At 36.7% G+C, this 21,376-nt stretch overlaps 4 protein-coding genes across 12 annotated transcripts; 3 read left to right on the top strand and 1 right to left on the bottom strand.

Annotated features, from left to right (window-relative positions):
- The first annotated feature begins 187 nt into the window (after positions 1 to 187).
- LOC147546285 (adenylate kinase 1, chloroplastic-like) lies at positions 188 to 3,158 on the top strand. The gene is made up of 4 exons (XM_086633487.1): positions 188 to 748; positions 1,151 to 1,291; positions 1,918 to 2,190; positions 2,715 to 3,158. The coding sequence occupies exons 1-4, from the start codon at positions 425 to 427 to the stop codon at positions 2,853 to 2,855; spliced, it is 879 nt and encodes a 292-aa protein (XP_086489613.1). The 5' UTR covers positions 188 to 424; the 3' UTR covers positions 2,856 to 3,158.
- A 1,334-nt stretch (positions 3,159 to 4,492) lies between these two features.
- On the top strand, positions 4,493 to 9,637 carry LOC147546284 (two-component response regulator-like PRR37). Of its 9 annotated transcripts, none has more exons than XM_086633480.1 (9): positions 4,493 to 5,030; positions 5,256 to 5,819; positions 5,934 to 6,095; positions 6,206 to 6,339; positions 6,748 to 6,906; positions 7,191 to 7,356; positions 7,452 to 7,899; positions 8,114 to 8,867; positions 9,260 to 9,637. In XM_086633480.1, the coding sequence occupies exons 2-9, from the start codon at positions 5,492 to 5,494 to the stop codon at positions 9,365 to 9,367; spliced, it is 2,259 nt and encodes a 752-aa protein (XP_086489606.1). In that variant the 5' UTR covers positions 4,493 to 5,030; positions 5,256 to 5,491; the 3' UTR covers positions 9,368 to 9,637. The 9 variants fall into 9 exon arrangements, with proteins under 9 accessions (XP_086489606.1, XP_086489601.1, XP_086489610.1 ...); XM_086633475.1 differs by having other exon boundaries at positions 7,449 to 7,899; XM_086633476.1 differs by having other exon boundaries at positions 4,823 to 5,091; positions 5,208 to 5,819; positions 7,449 to 7,899.
- A 171-nt stretch (positions 9,638 to 9,808) lies between these two features.
- ELP6 (elongator protein 6) lies at positions 9,809 to 12,170 on the bottom strand. Its single transcript, XM_086633485.1, has 5 exons — positions 11,780 to 12,170; positions 11,522 to 11,594; positions 10,807 to 11,006; positions 10,583 to 10,729; positions 9,809 to 10,141 (listed from the first exon to the last, which is right to left on the bottom strand). Exons 1-5 carry the CDS (start codon positions 11,996 to 11,998, stop codon positions 10,019 to 10,021), a joined length of 762 nt encoding a protein of 253 aa, XP_086489611.1. The 5' UTR covers positions 11,999 to 12,170; the 3' UTR covers positions 9,809 to 10,018.
- A 5,703-nt stretch (positions 12,171 to 17,873) lies between these two features.
- LOC147546282 (putative serine/threonine-protein kinase PBL7) lies at positions 17,874 to 21,248 on the top strand. Its single transcript, XM_086634600.1, has 5 exons — positions 17,874 to 18,079; positions 19,147 to 19,367; positions 19,460 to 19,649; positions 19,730 to 20,121; positions 20,598 to 21,248. The coding sequence occupies exons 1-5, from the start codon at positions 17,983 to 17,985 to the stop codon at positions 20,898 to 20,900; spliced, it is 1,203 nt and encodes a 400-aa protein (XP_086490726.1). The 5' UTR covers positions 17,874 to 17,982; the 3' UTR covers positions 20,901 to 21,248.
- The last annotated feature ends 128 nt before the right edge of the window (positions 21,249 to 21,376 follow it).

Below are 21,376 nucleotides of genomic sequence, written 5' to 3'. Positions count from 1 at the left end.
TTTTGGATCAAAGAAAAATCAAAAATGCAAATATTTTATCAGGAATGGCCGATAAGGCTATGGCCAAAAGTGCCGAATTTTAATCAAAGAATGAGACTAGGAAAGCTCCATCATATTTCATCAAAAAAAAGGAAAGCTCGATCATCGAATTTTAATATATTATTGATCTTAAATGAGTAATTGTATAAGAGAGAAAAGGACCAAACAAAGAGGAGAAAACGACTATAGGCTCAAAGGGCATTTTGCACGTCAATCAAACACTCCCACTCCCGTTAAATCGAATCTTGCAAGTGATAGCCAAACAATTTTACGGAATTACCCCTCTACTTATGTTTTTAAGGAAAACAAGTATTCTTCCCCCAATTCCTCTGAAACATCTCTTACTCAATTTCGATCCCTCTTTCCTTCTCTCTCTAAAACTCTAATGGCGGCCTTAATAAACCGCCTGGTAAGAACCAGAAGTTCCTCCATATTCTATTCATCATCATCATCATACAGGAGCTTCTCCTCAGCTGTATCTTCCTCAGAAGAACCTGGGCTTCGTTTCCCTTCCTCTCTTTCTCAAACTACTCTTCCTTCTCGTCGAGATCCCAGCGGTAGAAATGTCCAGTGGGTTTTCCTTGGTTGTCCCGGCGTCGGTAAGGGTACTTATGCTAGTCGTCTCTCTACTCTCCTCGGTGTTCCTCACATCGCTACTGGAGATCTTGTTCGTGAAGAGCTTTCTTCTTCTGGTCCTCTCTCTCAAAAGGTTTGTTTGCTCTTTTCTAGGGTTTCCAGTTTTGGGTTTGCATTGGTTGATTAAAGTTCATTGTTTTGTTGATTTGAGACTTTAATCGCAATTATTAGGTACCCTTTGTTTTGGGTCTGACTCAAATTTGGGAACTTAGATCTGAATTTAATTTTCGTTAGCTGACCCATTTTCTAACTGACTACCAATAAAAACTACTAGCTAAAAGGCTTAAATTCCTACTGAAATGATTAATCAGAAGCTAGTAATTTGCATGTTTTGATAAATCAAAATAGTTCAGAATTCATGCTAGAAATCTGGTGATCTGTATTCATGAGTACTTGTTCTTAATGTACCACTTTTATGTAATGTTATAGTACTATTATGTGGATCTAATTATTTAATTTTGGTCATAATATGCAGCTTGCAGAAATTGTAAACCAAGGGCAACTGGTCTCAGATGAAATTATCATAAACTTGTTGTCAAAGAGGCTTGAAGCTGGAGAAACCAAGGGCGAATCAGGATTCATTCTTGATGGATTCCCACGAACCATTAGACAAGCGGTGAGAACCTTTGCACAATGATTCTTTTAAAGAAAGAAGAAAATTATATTAATTGAAAAATTAATGTACGAGTATAATGATTAACCAAAAACAGAAACAACCCGTTACCGGAAACATCTGAAAACTCCTATTGACCTTTGTAGTTGGAAACATTGCCTCCCAAATTTGATGAAGTTCCCGAATGACACCAAGGGAGCCCAATGTTTCTTTTTACTCCAAAATAAATGAGAACTTGATGATAGATTCAGTCAGTTGTATGCTTGTTGTAACAAAATTGGATTTTTACTAGTATCCTATTGACAAAGTTAATTGATCTAATGACTGGTCTGGCTCGTTGAACATTTCCAGTTAGTGGACCATATTGACCAGTTATGTTGATGATGATGACACAACCACTTTGTCCGATACCGGACACTTAACGGACACCTTGCAGAGTCACAGATCAAGACCCCCTTTGATTGTTTTCTTCAGAGAAGGGAAATTAGTATTTCTTGGGTTGGCTGTGCTGCTTATCTGCGGACGTTATTATTTCCTTTGGAATTTATTCCGATTCCCAGTTATATAAGATGGTAAGTATATCTCTTAGTGTTCTATTCTAAAAATCTTACATTTTTGTTTATGGTTAGGAAATATTGGAGGGTGTTACAGACATTGACTTAGTTATAAATCTAAAGCTTCGAGAAGATATAATAGTCGAGAAATGTTTGGGGCGAAGGGTTTGCAGTCAGTGTGGAAAAAACTTCAATGTGGCCAACATCAATGTGAAGGCTGAGAACGGAAACAGGGGAATATACATGGCACCGCTTCTTCCCCCAGCTGGTTGTGAGTCAAAGATGATTACTCGAGCTGATGATACTGAAGCAGTGGTTAAAGAACGACTCAAGATCTACAATAACATGGTATTGCACCTCCTCCCTAGGCTGTATATGACTTACCTCTATTCGGTAGCTTAGGTTTTCGAGATCCGAGTTTCTTAGTTATGTTCTCTTAGTGGCGAGTATAAAAGATTCTCATATGCATATACACCACCACCGAGGATTTTCTGGTACATGGGAAGTCTTTTTGGATGTAACACCACTGAAAATTTGATTAACTAAATAAGCTTAGTTCTCGTATAGGGTATAGATGAACTCTACTTGTCATGTTTTTGCTTATTGGTCAATAGGAAGGATAAACTGAGGAAGTTTAGAACTATTTTTCTTGGAGCATATTGGAGAGGTGTCCCATATTGAGGAATTATCGTTCTTTTTTCTTATATTGTTTGTCCGGAGTTGTTATATATTTGCAAGGTCCGGTTAGGTTCTTCGTATGAACATCAACCACTTCTGAGAATTTTGCTCCCTTCTTTTTTGACTTTCTGGTTTAGCTACTTTCCCTACCCTATGGGCTTCCTTCTAAATTGCATGTTATAATGAATCTGCAGAGCCAGCCATTGGAGGAGTTTTATCGTGGCAGAGGAAAGTTAATGGAGTTTGACTTACCAGGAGGAATCCCAGAATCTTGGCCAAAATTGCTGGAAGCTTTGAACCTCGATCAAGAAGACAAACAATCGATAGCCGCATGAGTTACTCGGAATTGCAGTCAACTTAGGTGAGTTTATAATTCTTCGCATATGTGGAATATACATGTGCAGTAATTTTGATAAACAAACAGGAACTGTTCTTTTTCTTTTCCTTAAATAAAACTTTGAAATTCGGCTAAACATTTAATGAGGAAAGCTGTAGACTGTCATCGCTTTCGAGTCTGAGATTGGTATGTTATTTGGAGTGTAACTGAGAAACTGTTATAATCATATTTTCAAATATTCTCGGGATGATTTTCGATCCTGAATGATTATTTATTTCACAGTTGAAAAGTCATTTGATCATTTTAATTTTTTTTGTTCGTGTGTCTTGATCCTTTTGGTAACTTGCTTACAAGATTGTGTGGTCTTAACCCTTGTTTCTTTTCATGAATTTGTTTTTATGGAATCTGAATGTTAATGAACATATTAGGTTGGAGGATGTCACTAGAAATAGAAACGAGGGGAGTTTTACTTTTATGGAAGTTTGTGTCATTGGAGACAAGAGAGATAGAATAACAAAGAGTGGAATAGTGTTTGTATTTTAGTCAGATCTGAAATCAATCTTGAGGGTTTGAGTTGATTCTGAGTCTGGTTTCAAGACTATTAATGTCTGACTTGTGTTAAAGTCTGATTTGGATTATTTTAGAATCTATTTCATTAAAATGATTTAGATTAAAGCACTACCAATACTAGGAATATTATGTACAGGATTCTTTTTTTTCTTCTCCCTGTAATTCTATTGGGTATCCATGGACACCTTCACAAATATTATGATGAAGGCAATTTTATCAAATATCAACAATGAAGAGACAATTTGATCAATCATGGACACCTCACAAATATTATGATAAAGACTATACATAAGTTGTAAAAGCTAGGCATCTTTCTCCCCCACCACAAAATTAGAAAGTAATAGAGTCCAAGAGAATTGAAGGAAACCCAAAATCTCTTCTTGGACCCACCTTTCATTTTCTTTGCTTCTCACATCAATTTAAATAAAATGGTATCAGAACACGTCTTTACTTATTTATTTCCGTGGTCACGTTTTATGATTCACGTATTTATTGTGTTTAGATGAGCATGGATCTCTCCATCTAAGTCATGTCTAATAAATAAGATAAAACGTGATTATTCTGATAAATTAATGAAATTGATATAACGTATATTACATGAATATATGACCTTTTGGTACGACCAAAATTATAATTAAAGAGTTTATTTTTCAGTTATGAATTATCCCATAGCCCAAAGCTTGTAGTTAAAGTTATTTCTGACGTCACCACTAATTACAGGTGATTTGTCATAGTTAAAACTCATTTGTTACGAATTTTTGTTCATTTGCTTCGAATGGGATTGTAACAAAACCCCTTCGATTTTTAAAGGACTACAACTAAAATCTTTTGGGACGATTCGGGGGTTGCGGTCGCACACCCTGACACCCCTTCGATCCGTCTCTGATATGTCTAGTAAATATCCTTGTTTAAATCGAATCGAAATGTGTAGACGAACAAAATTCAAAGAGTGCTAGTAAAAACATTTTTTCTGTTTGAATTCTTCCTGGCCAGCTCCTCCGACTAATGAGATAGAGATACAAGTGGGGATGGAAAAATACACCGCCCATAATGTAGTTCGAAGTCGGACCTAGGGCTTGTGTAGTGCTGAAACTTTGAAAACGACAGAAAGTTAGGGCTGTTTCGGGCAAAGAAGTATACGCGATTCGGGAGGCAACCAACAAGACCTTCAGCTGAGCCAAGGGTATTGCCAAGTAAGCAAGGATATCAATTCAGATCTGGAGAATCACTCGAGCGACCCGCTTTAGATTTTGTACACCTCAGCCAATCATTTCTCCCACGTCAGATAATCCCTCGTCCTACTTGCACTAGCTGGACGTTTTCAGACCATCATTTGTTCCACGTCATCCACATTTCCCTCCTCTATAATATCTCCTTCAGTGTCACTGTTTTCTTTCTCCACCAGCCAACCTGTAGACTCTCTCTCTCTCTATAAAATAAGAATACCTAATTCGCTTGTAAAATTCACGATCAACAATTCAAACATTTGCCCTAATTTCTTGTGGTTCTAATATGCTGTTTGCCTGTTTGCGTTATTATTCGTCTTTTATGCTTGAACTAACTTATGATTGCTGCTTCCAGCTTCATTAATGGAGTTAAAAAGGTATTATTCGTGTAAGAAATTGTGTTAGGTTTGTTATTATTTAATAAAAGAAGGAAAAAACGTACCTGTCTTTGATGTCTTTGTTATAATTCATCAAAGTGTGAATTGATTTCATCGTTTTAGCAGTTAAAATTTTGTATGTTAATCGATTTTAGGGTTTGAATTGTTGGAAGTTAGTTCGGATTCTATGGAGAAGGTTACTAATATGGAGTTATTTTTGTGCAGATTAATTTCGTAGATGATTAGTAAGAGATGATCTGTATTTCTCTCACTTTAGATCTACTCTACTCTGTTTGTGAATACTTAATCTCTCTAATTGATAGTTTATAAGAGTTTGTTATTAGGTTGAAAGTTTGTGTTTGAGAAAGATGGTCTCTTGAAGACAATAGAATGTGTGAGTTTTCTTGTTCTGTACGGCATCTACCAATCTAGCTCTTTCGTTACATTTTTGTATCTTGTTGATGAAGAGTAGTCCAGTGAACACTGTTAGTACTGGAGAGAAGGGGTTGGGGCATAAGGAAGTTAGGGATGGAGTTGGAAATCATAGGAGGGGTTTATCTGAGGAAGGTAACTCAAAGATTCATGAGGTCTCAAAAGCTATTCGTTGTGAAAGTCAAATGACTACCCGTACTCTGGATGGACCGGAGAAGCTGCAGCCACAGCCTCCTGGCCCAGTGGTTTGTTGGGAGAGGTTTCTACCTCTTCGATCACTTAAGGTTCTACTAGTAGAAAACGATGACTGTACACGCCACATAGTCAGCGCACTGCTTCGTAATTGTAGTTATGAAGGTTTGTAGCTTATTCTTGACATATACTACCAATTACTTCTAAAGAAAAAAAGATGAATTTTAGGTTGTCTATGTCATAATGTCATTTACCTAGTTACATGATGGTGATTTGCAGTTAGTGCTGCCGAAAATGGTGTGCAAGCTTGGAAAATTCTACAAGACCCGAAAAATCACATTGATCTTGTCTTAACAGAGGTGGTCATGCCTTGCCTGTCTGGCATTGGTCTTCTATACAAGATAATGAACCATGATTATAGCAAGAACATTCCTGTGATTAGTAAGTATTTTTTCGTAACTTGTTCGATCACTTTGCAGAAGTAATAAGGCTCTTTGTTCACATTTTTGTGATACATCTGACTGCTCTCCCTGATGAGTTTTTTGATGCAGTGATGTCATCCCATGATTCTATGGGTATTGTCTTTAAGTGTTTGTCAAAGGGTGCAGTTGATTTTCTAGTGAAGCCAATTCGAAAAAATGAGCTTAAAAACCTTTGGCAACATGTTTGGAGAAGATGCCACAGTGTGAGTTGCAATATCATTTTCACCCAGATATGAGATTCTATAGCATGAACAAATTGCAGCTTTGGCCTCCGGTCAACTTTCATAGGCAAATGAATCACAATTACATAGGCTCGGTTAGGCTATCCCCTTTAACGTACTGAAAAACCAATTTTCGGTCGTAAGAACAATATCAAGTTTAGAACTCGTTTTAAGTTTCAAAAAAACAATATCAAGTTTAGAACTCGTTTCATTTACGAGGCCCAAGTTCCTCTAGCATTTTTCTTTCCCTCATCCCTTATCAAGTTCAGAACTCAGTTTCAGAAAAAAAAAATGTTGTAATTGTTGCTTTACTAGTTATTAGTTATTGGCCTAAGATTGCTCTTGTTTCTTTTCGTTTTAACTTATCAATCATTATTATTACTTTCATAGTCTAGTGGTAGTGGAAGTGAAAGTGGTACACAGTCTAAAAGATCTACAAAGGTAGAGAGTGTTGAAGGGTCTGACAACGATACTGGCAGCAACAATGAGAATGACAATGGAAGTACTGAAGGGGCCGCAGATGAAAGTGACAATGGAAGTGGCACCCAGGTAAATTCATTTTTTTTTTCTGAACAACGTTTTGTTTTAATTTTTGTACTCTTGGATGTATGTTTTGACTGTGTGGCCAATTGATCAAGCTTGAACTTTCATTCTTTTATGGTGTTCACTTGTGAACTATTAATAAATATCATGTGATAGTAGTTCAAAATAGTACAAAGAAAAATGAGAATCGAACTTTCGTCAGTCTTGTCTTATGCTTGTACGGTAGATAATCAAAGTTGCTCGAAAATGGCTAGTTTCTGATAAATACTTATTGTCCTCTAACATTCTAGAGCTCCTGGACCAAAAGAGCAGTGGACATTGGCAGCCTGCAGGCGTACTCTTCATGCCCGGATAGCGCATCTGCACAGGCTATCCTTCTAAAACATGAAGGATCTCGTAGAGAAAGGGTTTCTGCCACGACAAGAGAACGGGAGGAACAGGATGAAGAATCGCATGGTATGCCTTGGAAGTATACGGATATTGTTATTATGGCCGTAAGTTGTGATTACAATTTTTATTCTGGCTGCTTTTTATATTTCATTTATCAGAAGAAGTTCAAATGGGCAAGGATTTGAAGATTGGAGTACCAGGGAATCAAAACTTGCAGAACGAAAATTCAAGTGAAAAGGTCCACCCCGACCTAATGAATCAGGATAAGCTGCCCTTCATAGATCTTGGCAAAGGCTCTGTAAGGTCAAATGAAAGAGCTCTTGAACTCGACAGAGGGATTCTGTCTGGGGAAGTGAGGACCCTAGCTACTGCAGATAAAATATCTTTAATCAGCAATTGTGTAGATCCCGCTGTAGAAACTGGTTTCGCAGAGGCTCCACAAGGCCTCTTGAAGCCCTTTGAAATCAAGGATAAGACCACCTCTGATACTGAAGAAATACCGTCTCTTGAGCTGTGTCTGAAGAGGCTAAGAGGATCTGGAGATGTTGGGAACGACGCTCATGATGAACGAAATGTCTTGAGACATTCAGATGTTTCAGCCTTCTCAAGGTATCAAGACAATGAGTGTCTACTTTGTGTTTAAGAACAATTCAAACTAGAGTAATGGTGTGCCATGATACAGCAGCTTACATGTACACGGCATCATTGATGTGGCATGCCACGTATCACCCCTCCACGTCATGTATCCAGCTATTGTGGTATGCCTAACACAACTCTATCAAGTGTGATAGGATTTTTAAATGTGTTATTTGTTACTGTGCAGGTACAACATGGGTTGTACTGCTAACCAGGCTCCGACTGGAAATGTCGGAAGCTGTTCACCAGTTGATAATAGCTCTGATGCCATGAAAGCAGAGTCTCTCTACCATCAAAAGTCGAATGGAAGTAGCAACAACAACGACATGGGCTCCACCACTAAAAATATCTGCACCAAACCAGAAGCTATCAGTGACAAATCAGCAGCCATCTCGACAGCTAGACGCCTAACCCCGTCTGCCTCCAAACCACCGGCGCAAAGTGGTCATACATGTCCTCCTATCAATACGCCCCAAAAGGCTGATACTGTTGTAACTACAAAGGTGATCTCACAACCAAGAGGATCACATCAGCAGGTCCAAGTCCAACACCACCATCACCACTACCACCACCACCACTACCATGTTAAGGACAAACAACAGCAGCAACCACCACCAGAGGGTGATGATGTGTCATTGAATGTCGGAACAAGTGATGTACAATGTGGATCTTCCAATGTATTTGGAGCTGTTGAAGGTAACGGTGGAAACTATAGTTTGAATGGGAGTGTTTCAGGTAGCAACCATGCAAGCAATTTGCAGAATAGAAGCAGCAAAGCTGCAAACGTTGATGGAATGGGCATCGAAAGTGATAATGGGAAGACTGAAGCAGGTGGAGCTAGTGGAAGCGGGAACTCGGTTGAGCCAAACCGATTTGCACGAAGAGAAGCTGCCTTGAACAAATTTCGTCAGAAGAGAAAGGATAGGTGCTTTGAGAAAAAGGTATATGCCCTGTCTCTGTTGATGCATTTTCGTTAATGTATAGGATATAATAGTGAATTACAACAAAAAGAAGATTCAAAAAAACATCTAGGAAAAAGAGAGCATTAGCATAACTACATCGCGTGGTTGAAATCCATATAAATTACAAAAAGGTTGTCTTCTGCTTTGCTATATAGAGGTTCACGTGACGTGTTATACTACATTATGTTCGTCAAAGTATGAATTAAAGGGCATGTTTAATCGTCGAGCTACTGTTCATATGTTAACCGATGTGGAAACGGTCACAGTTTACTTGTTAGTGACATTATGTTGCTCTCTTATGATTCCATGCTGAAAACCTAAACAAGAACTTGGATTCACCACCATGGCTTTTGTTTCTGTTGTTGGATCAGGTTCGATATCAGAGTAGGAAGAAACTAGCAGAGCAACGACCTAGGGTTCGTGGACAGTTTGTGAGACAGGCAGTCTATAAACACAAAAGCCGAGAGGAAAACAGCTAACCCTATGCTTGTTCCAGGTTAGTGTGGATTTATGTATATGAGATTATCACTCTATGTGAATTGGATGTTGGAGAACAACTAGATTTTTTAATATCTATTGCTAAGGGACTTGTGAACTTGTCTTAAAAATAGTGTTGTTAATACTATTAACAAGGTAAGGTGTTGGTATTATTAGTGATGATTAAAGTCAAGACCTTGTTAGTATGATGTAATAATTTTAAGAAGCTATAATCTTTAAACCTATGTTGTTTTATATAATGGGGTGTTTTACCTTTGATAACTAGTAGTACTGCTACACTTCCTCAAATTTCAGGCAGTGAAATATTTGAAATATCAAGTTCAATATCGTTTAGCAAAAAAAAAAAGGTTCAATATCGAAGTTTTTTGTTGAAAAGAAATATATCTTTTAAAGTATCAAGTTCAATATCGAAGTTAGTATGGTAAAACAAAACCTGAGAACTTCTCTAGTCCTTTAATAATGTGTCGTTAAATTGTACATACAAGATATTCTCAATGACCGTCTTACGACATTAAGACACGATTCTCTCATAGCCTTAAAATAAATGTGAACATAGAAATGAAATTTTTACGAAGAGGACTTAATTGTCGGAATCTGTAATTTATAGGTGTTCAATTTTGTGCTTCAACGGTTCAAGTCCTACTCCCAGGATAGAAGTACTCCACACTATTTTCTTTTACCTTGAAGTGGAAATTATGTAACTTGCTCCTTACACTCCCACTGCCATCAACTGTTCCCTTGTTCAAAACTGTAAGCTGCAAAATGCGAAAATGATGACAAGAATTCATCAGAAAACTATATAGATTGGAGAAATCTGAACTTCGTTAAGTATCAAATAATGAATGTTTATCACACGATAAATTTTGGAGACTGTTGTTTGTTGCAAAACCACAGGAAATGGATGCTTTTATAGATATATATAATCCAAACTCTGATCTCCGAAAGGGAGAGACATACATGTTACCACCCAACCTATGTGTGCTTCACAAAGATGGAACTAAGTAGAGCATTTAAACTGTGTCAAGTAAAGAATCTCAAATTATTAGGATCTGGCATGAAAGGGTTGCATAGTCTCTTATATACTTAAGCTTCGGTCAAAGGCAGATTAAAATACGATGAAATAGATTAAACTTGAAGGATTTGGTAAAACACATTATATATATATATATATATATATACATACATACACAACCTACCTGTCCGTGCACATCAGCAGCAAGACCAGTGGATAGAGGCTCTGTCTTTATTACAATGTCGGCGAAGTATTCCATTTGTAAGGTTAGTGATGGGCCGATCATATTTGAATAGATATCATTATGATTCAATATAACAAGGGAGCAGCCCTGTATAAATCAAGAATAGAAGAGTATTACTAAGAGTCAAAGGTTCGAAAAGAATAGTTAAAAGGTCTGAATCTTACATTTTCTGAGGTTAAGGTATGGCAATAATGCAGAAAATCTAAGACATGATTTGAAGAACCATTAGCAGCCACCTCCAAAAGAGATATATCATCTATCATAATAGTGATGGGTCTTTTCTGCTCAGGTAAGGCTGAGGCACTAACTGTCACTGCTTTCTCGAGTTTCCGATATAGATCAATAAGTCCACCTTCATTCCCATCTAAACATGAACAAAATCAAAGTGAAAATTTGTATCATATATTGGAAACTCAAACTAAAATCAACTATAGATTACTCTATAAGACCATCTTTGACACGGGAATGAAATGCGACTACCAGAATCATAGTTTCTGCCTACGAGGAGGAATCGCAAACCCATGGGTAGGTTTCAAATCTCTTTCCCTTAAGAGTCGTAAATCAGATAACCTAGCGATAAAATCAATGTTAAGTTTGTGGTTCATCCAACTCAAAACCAATTGACAACGAGTGGAGAGGACCTAGACAATATATTCTTGGTTACTAAGGTCGCCCTTCTCCGATGTGGGACTATTCTCACAATCAATCTCTACTAATCCTATTCCCAACTAAACCAGACAATATAGTAAGGCATTGCGATTACTATGATCACATAATGGGATTGCTATTTCTGGTAATCGGATTCCTTTCCCCGCTCAAGAAACATAGACTAAAAGTAATTCATTGGAGAAAAAGAAAAAGTTTACCTGATATTCTCACCTGGACATTGAAGATTTAGCATGTCAAAGAAAATGAATCTATTATTTTCCCTTTGTGCAACCACATTGCATCCCTAATTATTAACACAAATTAGGTCAATGAATCTACAATTAGTTAATTAAACAAAAAAAGGTTACCTGGCTAACTATTGATGATTGATCATAGAAGAACCTGACCCATTTCTAGGGTTTCATAAAAGTGTGATTTTTGTACAACTCAATTGAGAAGGAAGAAGTAGAAGAAGAAGAAGAAACTTACGAGTTTTCTTAGAATGCGTTCGTAGTGAGAGAAAGGGTGTGAAAGTGCGACGAAGATGACAACACTAGAATTGTCAAGGGAGAAAGTACGTTTGATAAGATGATGAAGAACGAAAGCTCCGCTTGTTTCAACTTGATCTTCTATCAGAATGACTCGTCCTGGTGGAGAAGACGATACGAGAACTAGGGCTTCGTCAAGTAGGTTCAGAGATTGTTCCATTTCTTCCTCTGCTGCTCTAAAAAACAGAGAGTGAAGTACGCAAAAGTCTAGGGTTTTGAGATGGGAAAGTAACTGTGGGAATGTAAACGTAGAAGAAAGAAAGAAAATAGAGAGAGAATGTGAGAAAAGAAGAAGAACAACTCCAGGCGCGATTGTGTTCTCAATGAATAAGAACTTGAGAAGTTTTATAGGCGCCCCTTCACTATGAAATTTTTTGAGGGGAATAGGAGTACAGAGGAAAAAGGAAATGGTCGCCTTTAAAAGAAATAGAGGGCGTCTTTAACACTCCTCGAGAAGAATGATGTGCGTCTTTTGTGAAAAATTGGAAAAAAGTTGAAATTGTTTTTGCGTTTAGGGGCCAAATAGAACTAACAGACACTTACAGAGGCCAAAACAGTAAGTTGGTCACAAGTTGGGGATCAACACGGAATTAACCCTATCTTTTATGGAAGACAAATGAGAAATATCATACTTCCAAAAAAAAAAAAAAAAAAAAAAAATGAGAAATATCACCACAAATTTTTTTGTTGCAACACGAGTTGTTTTCATAGAAAAAAAGATGGGATATAAATATAAAGTCCAAACTATAAGCGAAGTTTGTGATAGGTTATTCGAGTTAAAACATTTGCTGCAACACAAAAGTTGTGTTTTATAGAAACAAAAAAACGGGATATAAATATAAAATCCAAACTATAAACGAAGTTTGTGTTAGTGTTATTCGAGCTAAAACATATGTTGCTCTTAAGTAAAAGAGACTAAAAAGAAATAACTTTTGAGCTCCTATGATATCTTTGAGTGTTTTCGATATCCAATTATATGTGTTTTCCTCAAGCTGGTTGGGTCAGTAACTAGGGGGTTTCTGTTTCAAAGACTTTCTTTGAATATTGGAGTTCAGTAGCCCATTTCACAAAACCTACACCACATAAATACTGTTTTGGCCATAACAAAATTTGAGTTATGAACTTAAGTAACCAAATCCGCACCCGTAGATAAATTTATGTCGGGCCTTTGGAGCGTAAAAAAAAGTCTTTGGGAAATAAATTCTTTAGGGAATCTATATTTTTTTTGTTCAATTTCAGAAGTATATTATTTTTAGCCAAAAAATTAACTTCATCAAACATTGCCCTCCCAATCTTCATCTTCTCTATCACCTTCACCGCCACCACCATTTCGACCACCGTTGCAACCTCTTCTCTCTATTCTCTTCTTCTCTCTCACTCATTGTTGTCCTCTCTCGGTCTCTCCTCTTTCTCACCATTTCTCTCGCTGTTTGATTCTCTCTCTAGGACACTTTCTCTTTTTCTCCATCGACATCTCTCTCTCTCTCTCTCTCTCTCTCTCTCTCTCACGATTTCTCCCTCTCTCTGACAGCTTCAGCGAAGGGAATGCCTCCTTCGCCGGGATCCCCTTCGTCTGGAACGAATGAGACATCGAGGAGGGTTTCGCCATAAGCCCTCCTCGAAGTCTGATTCTGACAAAGGGAATACTTATCTTCACCAGAATTGTGTCTGTATGAGAAAGTGAGGGAAATAAAGATCGAGAGGTAAACATTGAGCGAGAGAGAAACACTTAGAGATAGAGAGAGTAAGAGAACGAGAGAGAGAAATTGTGAGAGTGAGAAAACGAGAAAGAGAGAAACAGTGGAAGATAGAGAGAGTAAGAGACCGAGAGAGAGAAATTGTGAGAGTGAGAAAACGAGAGAGAGAGAGAGAGAATGTGAAGATTAGGGAGCAATGTTTGATTAGGTCAATTTTTGGATTAAAAGGAGAATACGTCTCCTACGTCAATATTTATTTACTAAATCTTTATGTTCTGGAGATTTTTTTTATTCTCCAAAACCACGACCTAGATTTGAAATACAAATAAGATATCCCCATTGATTTTGTAACAAACTCCACTCTACTGCACATGACTCTTTGACTATTCTATATACGAGTTTAGGTGTCGTTTGGTAGCACACAAATAAGTAATTCTTTTACTTATTTAAGTAAAAATATTAAAAAGTTAGTCTGTTGATGTAAAAAGTTTTGACTTTACTTAAGTTAAAATTTGAGTTTCATTTGAAGTTAAATTTTTTTACTTTTGACTTTAAAATTAAGTTACTTATGTGCATTCATGAATGTTACTTGACTATTTTTTTTTTTATCTACTTCAGCTCGCCTCCACTACAATACAAATTTGCACCACCACCACCATCGTCACGCCTCCATCACCACCACCATCGTCATGCCTCCATCACCACCACCTTCACCAAACCTCCACCACCGACACCGGACCTCCACCTCCACCACAACCACCACCATCACCAAGCCTCCACCATTAATTACCATATCCCCGCCACCACCACCACACTTCCACCACCACCACCATACCATCACTACCACAACACCACCAATGTACCTCCACCACCATTACCACACCATAACCACCACAACACCTCAAAGCACCACCACCATACTGCCATCTCTCCCGCCACACCTCAACTACCAAAACCATACCTCCACCACCACCACCACCACCTTTCCCACAATAGTCATCATAAATTCTTGAAGGAAACGTAAAAATTATCTTTACGAAAAAAAAAAAAAAAAAATGAAAAAAAATAGAAAAGTAAACAATGTTGTCAAACTAACTTTTTGACTTTTTTTACTTACAAGTAACTATTTTGCCAAGTGTACTTCTCAGATTTTTATATTTTATTAAAGCAAAAGTACTTCAACTAGAAGCAACAGTTCTTTTACTTTTGTTTGTCAGACGAAATCTTAGACTAAACCTGCTTAGTCACAACTTCGTGGTATCAACCCTTAACCTACTCATCCGACAAAAGGAAGATAAACAATAATGTTCTTAAATATTACTTTATAAAGTAAACGGTGGTACCTGAGACACGTATATGTATATAGTTAGAGAAATTAGAGTTCCAAATTTATGTTTAATCTTAAGCCACTAAACCTATTTTGTTTAATCAAATTGACCTTTCATAATTTTAAATGAATGGTTTAATCTCAGTAACGTGTCCCAACAATTACCAATTTTCTAATATGATGACTAGTGTTAATGAGATTCTAATACAAATTAACTATCTCGTAATGTGAGTTCCAATATTGATTTGTATCCGATCACATGGAGCTCATTTGGATAAAATCTGACTTTGTTAATCCTTATTTTGTTTTGTAATCTTTATCCTAATGTTTACACAAAATATTCGATTTTCTAAGCTATTCAATCAAGTTATTATGTCTCCAACACTTATTTTAAAATGAGATAGAACAAGTAAGTTTTAATAATACTTTCAACAAAAAAAAGAAAAGTAAGTTCTAATAATAATATTAGAGTTATTTCCCAAATGGCCCTCAACTTTGTGACCAGCTTCCTGCCTGGCCCCCTAGATTAGCAAAAATATCCATATGACTCCCGTTTTCCGTTATCTTTAACTTACCGTTACTCTCTCTCCTCCATCTCATTTTCTCTCTCTGCCACATCATTTGACCACGCCACATCATCATCTTCTCCGGCAGGGGTCGTCGGCAGGCCAAATTTCCGGCCGGCGACCTTCAATTTTTTTTTATTCTCTCTCTCTCAAAAAACTAATTTTTTTTTTAACTCTCTCTCTCTACAGATCTAGAGAGAGATAGCTCCATTGAAGGTCTGTTCACAGACCTTCAATGGATCTGTTCGCACACCTTCAATGGATCTGCTCTCTCTAGATCTGTAGAAAGAGAGTTAAAAAAAATTTTTTTTTTTTGTTTTTAGAGAGAGAGAGAGAATAAAAAAAAAAAAAATTGAAGGTTGCCGGCCAGAAATTTGGCCGGGCGGCGACCCCTGCCGGAGAAGATGATGATGTGGCGTGGTCAAATGATGTGGCAGAGAGAGAAAGTGTGATGGAGGAGAGAGAGTAACAGAAAGTTAAAGATAATGGAAAAAGAGGGTCATATGGGTATTTTTTCTAATCTAGGGGGCCAGGCGGGAAGCTGGTCACAAAGTTGGGGGCCATTTGAGAAATAACCCATAATATTATAATAGTAATAAACATAATAATAACGAAGCATCTCGAGTTGCCTTTGTGGGAAAGGTTATTAGTCGTGCAAGCACATTCTTGTGTTTCTTAACTCGTTCTTGAGTTTCTAGAGATTGCAAATAAGTCATGTTAGGCCATGTTTGGCACGCGGGAATCGCGTGGGAATGGAATGTGATTCCTGGGAATCACATTCCCGACTATTGTTTGGCTCGCGGGAATGCAGGGGGAATCCTATTCCTGGAGGAATGGGATTCCCCCGAAATGGGGTAATAGCAAACCCAGGGAGGGGGGGTGGGTTTGTGATTCCCATTCCCGGGAATGATTTCATTTAATATTTTTGGACAAAATAATCCTTGATAAAATATTAGAATTCTCATAATATTTTTACTAAAAAAATTTAAAAATCTAGGGTTTCAACTACCACCATACCAAACACTCTTTCTCTCTCCCACCCCCTCTCTCGCTCAAACGTAACTCTCTTTCCATATCTCTAGTTTTTTTTTTTCTTCTCTCTTGCTCTTTGTTCGTTAAAAATCAATTTCATAACGTTTAAAAAAATTAGTCGAGACCTTATTTATTTTAAATAAATCTTTAAATACAACTTAAATTAGTGTATTACGTTATTATTTCATATCTATAAATTTGAATAGACAATACTATTTAAAATATATATAACAAAGTTGACCTATAATTTATGTAGTTTGAGTAAAAGGATATAACAGGACTTTCGTAAAATTTACATTCCTATTCATACACAAACCAAACAACAAGTTAGGAATCCATCGGGAATGGAATTCCTATTCCTGGTTGAACCAAACATTAAACCAAAATAATCTGATTCCCAGGAATCGCATTACGGGAATGTGATTCCCGGGAATGACATTCCATTCCTGCGCGCCAAACATGACCTTATAGTTATAATTTATTTGTTGCCATTGCCAAATCCATTCACGAATTCAGAGCCGGAAAAAAAGAAGTATTTATCATCCGTAATATGATATGATAGATACTGTAATCTTTTGTAATATCTAAAAACACTATCTAAATTGTGATAAAAGATCTTTCAAAAAAAAAATTGTGAGAAAAGATGTACAACAAACAACTTCAAATAAAATGTAATAAAGTGTCCATGGTTAGACTTTGTATTGACAACCTTTTTTTTTTTGATAAATAATACATAATATTCAGTTGGAATTTATGTAAAACTCTTCGGGTGGAATTTATCGAACGATAGATACATAATACTTAGCCAAAATTTATGTACAACTCTTCGGGTGGAATTCAGACGTGTAAAGACACACATAAATTAGAATTAACACAATAAATAGAAGTCGTGTAATGGTTTATGACTATTACGTCCATGTAAATATTAAAAGTGGTAATTATTAAAAAAAAAAAAATATTAAAATACAAATAATTTATGTGTGAAAAACTTAAGTGACTCAACAATAAAATTCCCTAGTCTTACCTTGAGTGAAATATGGAATTCCCCATATTTCGTCAATATTTTCTTGTTGAAAAGAGAAATAAAAATCTAAGAGAATATACAAAATTTCCACAAAAAAAGCTTTTCAAATAGGGAGTATTTAATTAAACTAAATTAAGTGTCTAATAGGTAATAAAATTACTAATTCAAGAAATTAATTATACGAGTCTTTTTCACCACCTGAAAAACGCGGTTTGACAAATTCACTATCAAACAAAAAGCTCCGACGATAAAGAACTTATATATACAAATATAACCTTCATAACTTTAATATTGACCAATATTTCTTCCTTACCTAATGTCTACGAGTAAGGGTATTATGTCTTTTCACTAATGGTCAAATTTATTCATTCTAAAATAAACCATTTTTAGTTGTTTTCCGAAGAACATATAAAGAGCTCTCGATCTATTCGGAAGAACTATTAACTCTCTCTACCTCTTTCTCTCTCTAAACTCTAGAAAGTTATTAGTGATTGAGCAATGGGTTGGTTTCCTTGTTCTGGTAAATCAAGCCATAATAGAGCTAGAAAAAAGACCAAGCGTGATGATCATCATCAAATCAAACCCACTTCTCTAGGTATTATTTTGATTAATGGTTTTCTTTTCAAAATTTTAACACCACAATGTGATTCAAACCCTTGTTCTTTTTTATTGTTCTGTGTTTATCTTCGTTTCCTGGTTTTTTGGGGGGGGGGGGGGGGGGGGGGGGGGGGAATTTTTATTTGCATGTTTTGCCATTTGGGTTTTTTTTTAAGTCGATTGAAATTGGGTTATTGATGATCTTAAAGGTGTTGATTCTAGGGGTCTGGTTTAATCTTAAATCCTGGTTTTTGGGGGGAAATTTTTATTTTGCATGTTTTGTCATTTGGGTTTTTTCTAATTTGATCAAAGTTGGGTTGTTGATGATCTTAATGGTGTTGATTCTAGGGTTCTGGTTTAATCTTAGTTCCTGGTTTTTGGGGGGAAATTTTTATTTGCATGTTTTGCCATTTGGGGTTTTTTCTAATTTTATCAAAGTTGGGTTGTTGATGATCTTAGAGGTGTTGATTCTAGGGTTCTGTATTGTATTTATTTTCTGGTAGAGATTCAAATTACATTTTCTTGTTGGACTACGATTGGTTTAATTTTTTTTCTCAGGGTATCTTTTGTTTTCTTCTGATTTGGTCGGTTTGTTGGCTTTTTGTGTTTTTTGGGGAGAAAAGTTACATTTTTTGTTCATTATTATTAAGATCATGATGTGGGAATTTGTAGCTTTGAACAATATCAATTAACTTTAATCTCCTATTTCATAACCTCTTGAATTCTGCTTAACCCATTATTTCTGGTTTATTGGGTCATAGTTTTCGATTGGATTGTAATTAGGGTTCTCACTTTTATAATTAGGCTTTTAATCAGGTATAGTTAGGTTTAAGTAGATTATGAGATTATGATGGGTACCCTGGAATTTGCTAGTTTGATTGGAACAGTTCAATTTGTCTTTTATCTTCTCTTATTTGTTTGGATACTGATTGATGGTATTTGTTTCGATAATAATTGATAAGTTTTACATTTCCTGGGAAATTATCGTGATGATCGTGTTATATGTTTTAGACTGTTTCCTTTGGTTTTTGTCGTGATGATAAATTTGTTAATTTGTTTACTTAGATAAAGATAAAGTGAATGTAGTACCTGGGAAATTATCGAAGGATGGATCCATGGATAGTTCCAAAGATGGATCAAAAGATGGGAGTTCTGATCATATTGGAGCTCAAACATTTTCGTTTCGTGAATTAGCAGCTACGACAAATAACTTTAGGAGTGATAATCTTTTAGGCGAAGGAGGTTTTGGCAGAGTTTATAAAGGTCTAATTGAGAGCACCAACCAGGTTTGTTCGGATATATTGGATTCACTTTCTAATTTGAAGCAAAGTTGTAATAAGTTGTGTGACCTGAATCTTGTTCTTGTGTTTATATGTAGGTTGTGGCTATTAAGCAACTTGACCGTGAAGGTACACAAGGGAACAGGGAATTCCTTGTCGAAGTTTTGATGTTAAGTCTGCTCCACCATCCTAACCTTGTTAATCTGACTGGTTATTGTGCTGATGGTGATCAAAGACTTTTGGTCTATGAGTTTATGCCTTTAGGATCTCTGGACGTCCATCTACATGGTAAGGAGTGTCTATATACTACACTCTTAGTATCTTAGTCTCTCTGTCTTCTCATCGTGTGGTTGTTTATATCTTGACAGACCTTCCACCTGATAAAAAACCATTTGACTGGAACACAAGAATGAAAATAGCAGCTGGTGCAGCCAAAGGGTTGGAATATTTGCACGACAAGGCCAAGCCTCCTGTTATATACCGTGATTTAAAATGCTCAAATATCTTACTCGAGGAGGACTTCTTTCCAAAACTGTCTGATTTTGGGTTGGCGAAAATAGGCCCTGTAGGGGATAACACCCATGTGTCCACGAGGGTGATGGGCACATACGGATATTGTGCACCGGAATATGCAATGACTGGTCAACTAACACTCAAATCAGATGTTTATAGCTTTGGAGTCGTTCTTTTGGAAATCATTACAGGGAGGAAAGCAATAGACATTTCTAAAGCTCAACGAGAGCAAAACTTGGTAGTATGGGTGAGTATCAATTTCTTTCTATGTGGCTAAAAGTTGTCCTTCTGATCTACACTATAATACATGAACGATTGATAGAGATCATCACTCTAAGCTCATGGCATCCATATTTCTTAATTGCATCTTTATAATCAGAGGAAGAGCTACAATATTATGTTATGATAAGGAGATAGGTATACTTTCAGTAGGATTACTTGATCGAAAGATTTAGGCTACTAATCTCAATACCTCAAGCTGAACATTGCTGAAGTTAGCAACTCTAGGCCTACGCCTCGCACTAGTATTTTGCTCCTTTAGGTTATATTCTCTAGATATAGACTTATGTTTATTTATACTTCTTCAACTACCCTCTAGGTGAAGAGGATATGGTCTCTCTCTCAACTTCTTCTCCTTGAACAAGAGAAGCTGCTAATCTATGCTAGAAAATAATTTGCATATCTAAGTTTTTCTGAACCTTTGGACTATTTTTGTGATTTCAGGCCCGCCCCTTGTTTAAAGACAGGAGAAAATTTCCGCAGATGGCTGACCCATTACTCCATGGCCAATATCCAGTTAGAGGATTGTATCAAGCACTTGCCGTCGCGGCAATGTGTGTTCAAGAGCAACCCACCATGAGACCCCTTATAGCTGACGTAGTTACAGCTTTGACTTTTCTTGCATCACAACAATATACCCCTCAACCACAAACAGTTCACAGGTCTCGGGCCGCCCCATCAACTCCACCTAGAACCAGAAGGGACACTGACAGAAACCGCCCTGCAGAGATCTCAGTTCTGAATTAAGGACAAAGGTGCCACCTTTAGAGAAGGTGATAAGATTTACTAATTTTTGAGTATAAGAACGATTGGATTTTCTTGTTCAATCTTCCGAAAGAAGGCCAGATGAATTATATGTTTTTCTTGGGTATGTAACAGTGGTTGCACTGGTTGTCCTGCCCAAATTTTGCGTCAAACCTGGGTTATTGGAAGAAATAGAACTCTCTCATCAACCTAGTGCTAGCTTGCTAGGTTACATACTGTTATTTCCTTTTTGCCTAATTTGGTTTCCCTGTCATGTTTTCTTTGTACATGTGAGTTTGGGGGCCTTGTATCTATGAAAATGCCCTTCTTTTTTGCTTGTTCCACCACAAATTTGCTTATTTCTTCGCTTCAGCAAACCACTGACTTTACGGTTATAAAACCCTTCACTTTGATGTTAAATTGTTGTCAACACTTGGTTGTCCAAGTGGTTGACACTGTTAACATTGTTTATTGAATTT

This window comes from Eschscholzia californica, unplaced genomic scaffold (genome assembly GCF_041429995.1).
Source record: "Eschscholzia californica isolate CP2 unplaced genomic scaffold, dmEscCali1.0.p SCAF_4, whole genome shotgun sequence".
In the NCBI taxonomy this organism is placed as follows: domain Eukaryota; kingdom Viridiplantae; phylum Streptophyta; class Magnoliopsida; order Ranunculales; family Papaveraceae; genus Eschscholzia; species Eschscholzia californica.
The sequence above is the reverse complement of the archived record's forward strand: the minus strand, read 5'-3'. Positions and strand labels throughout refer to the sequence as shown.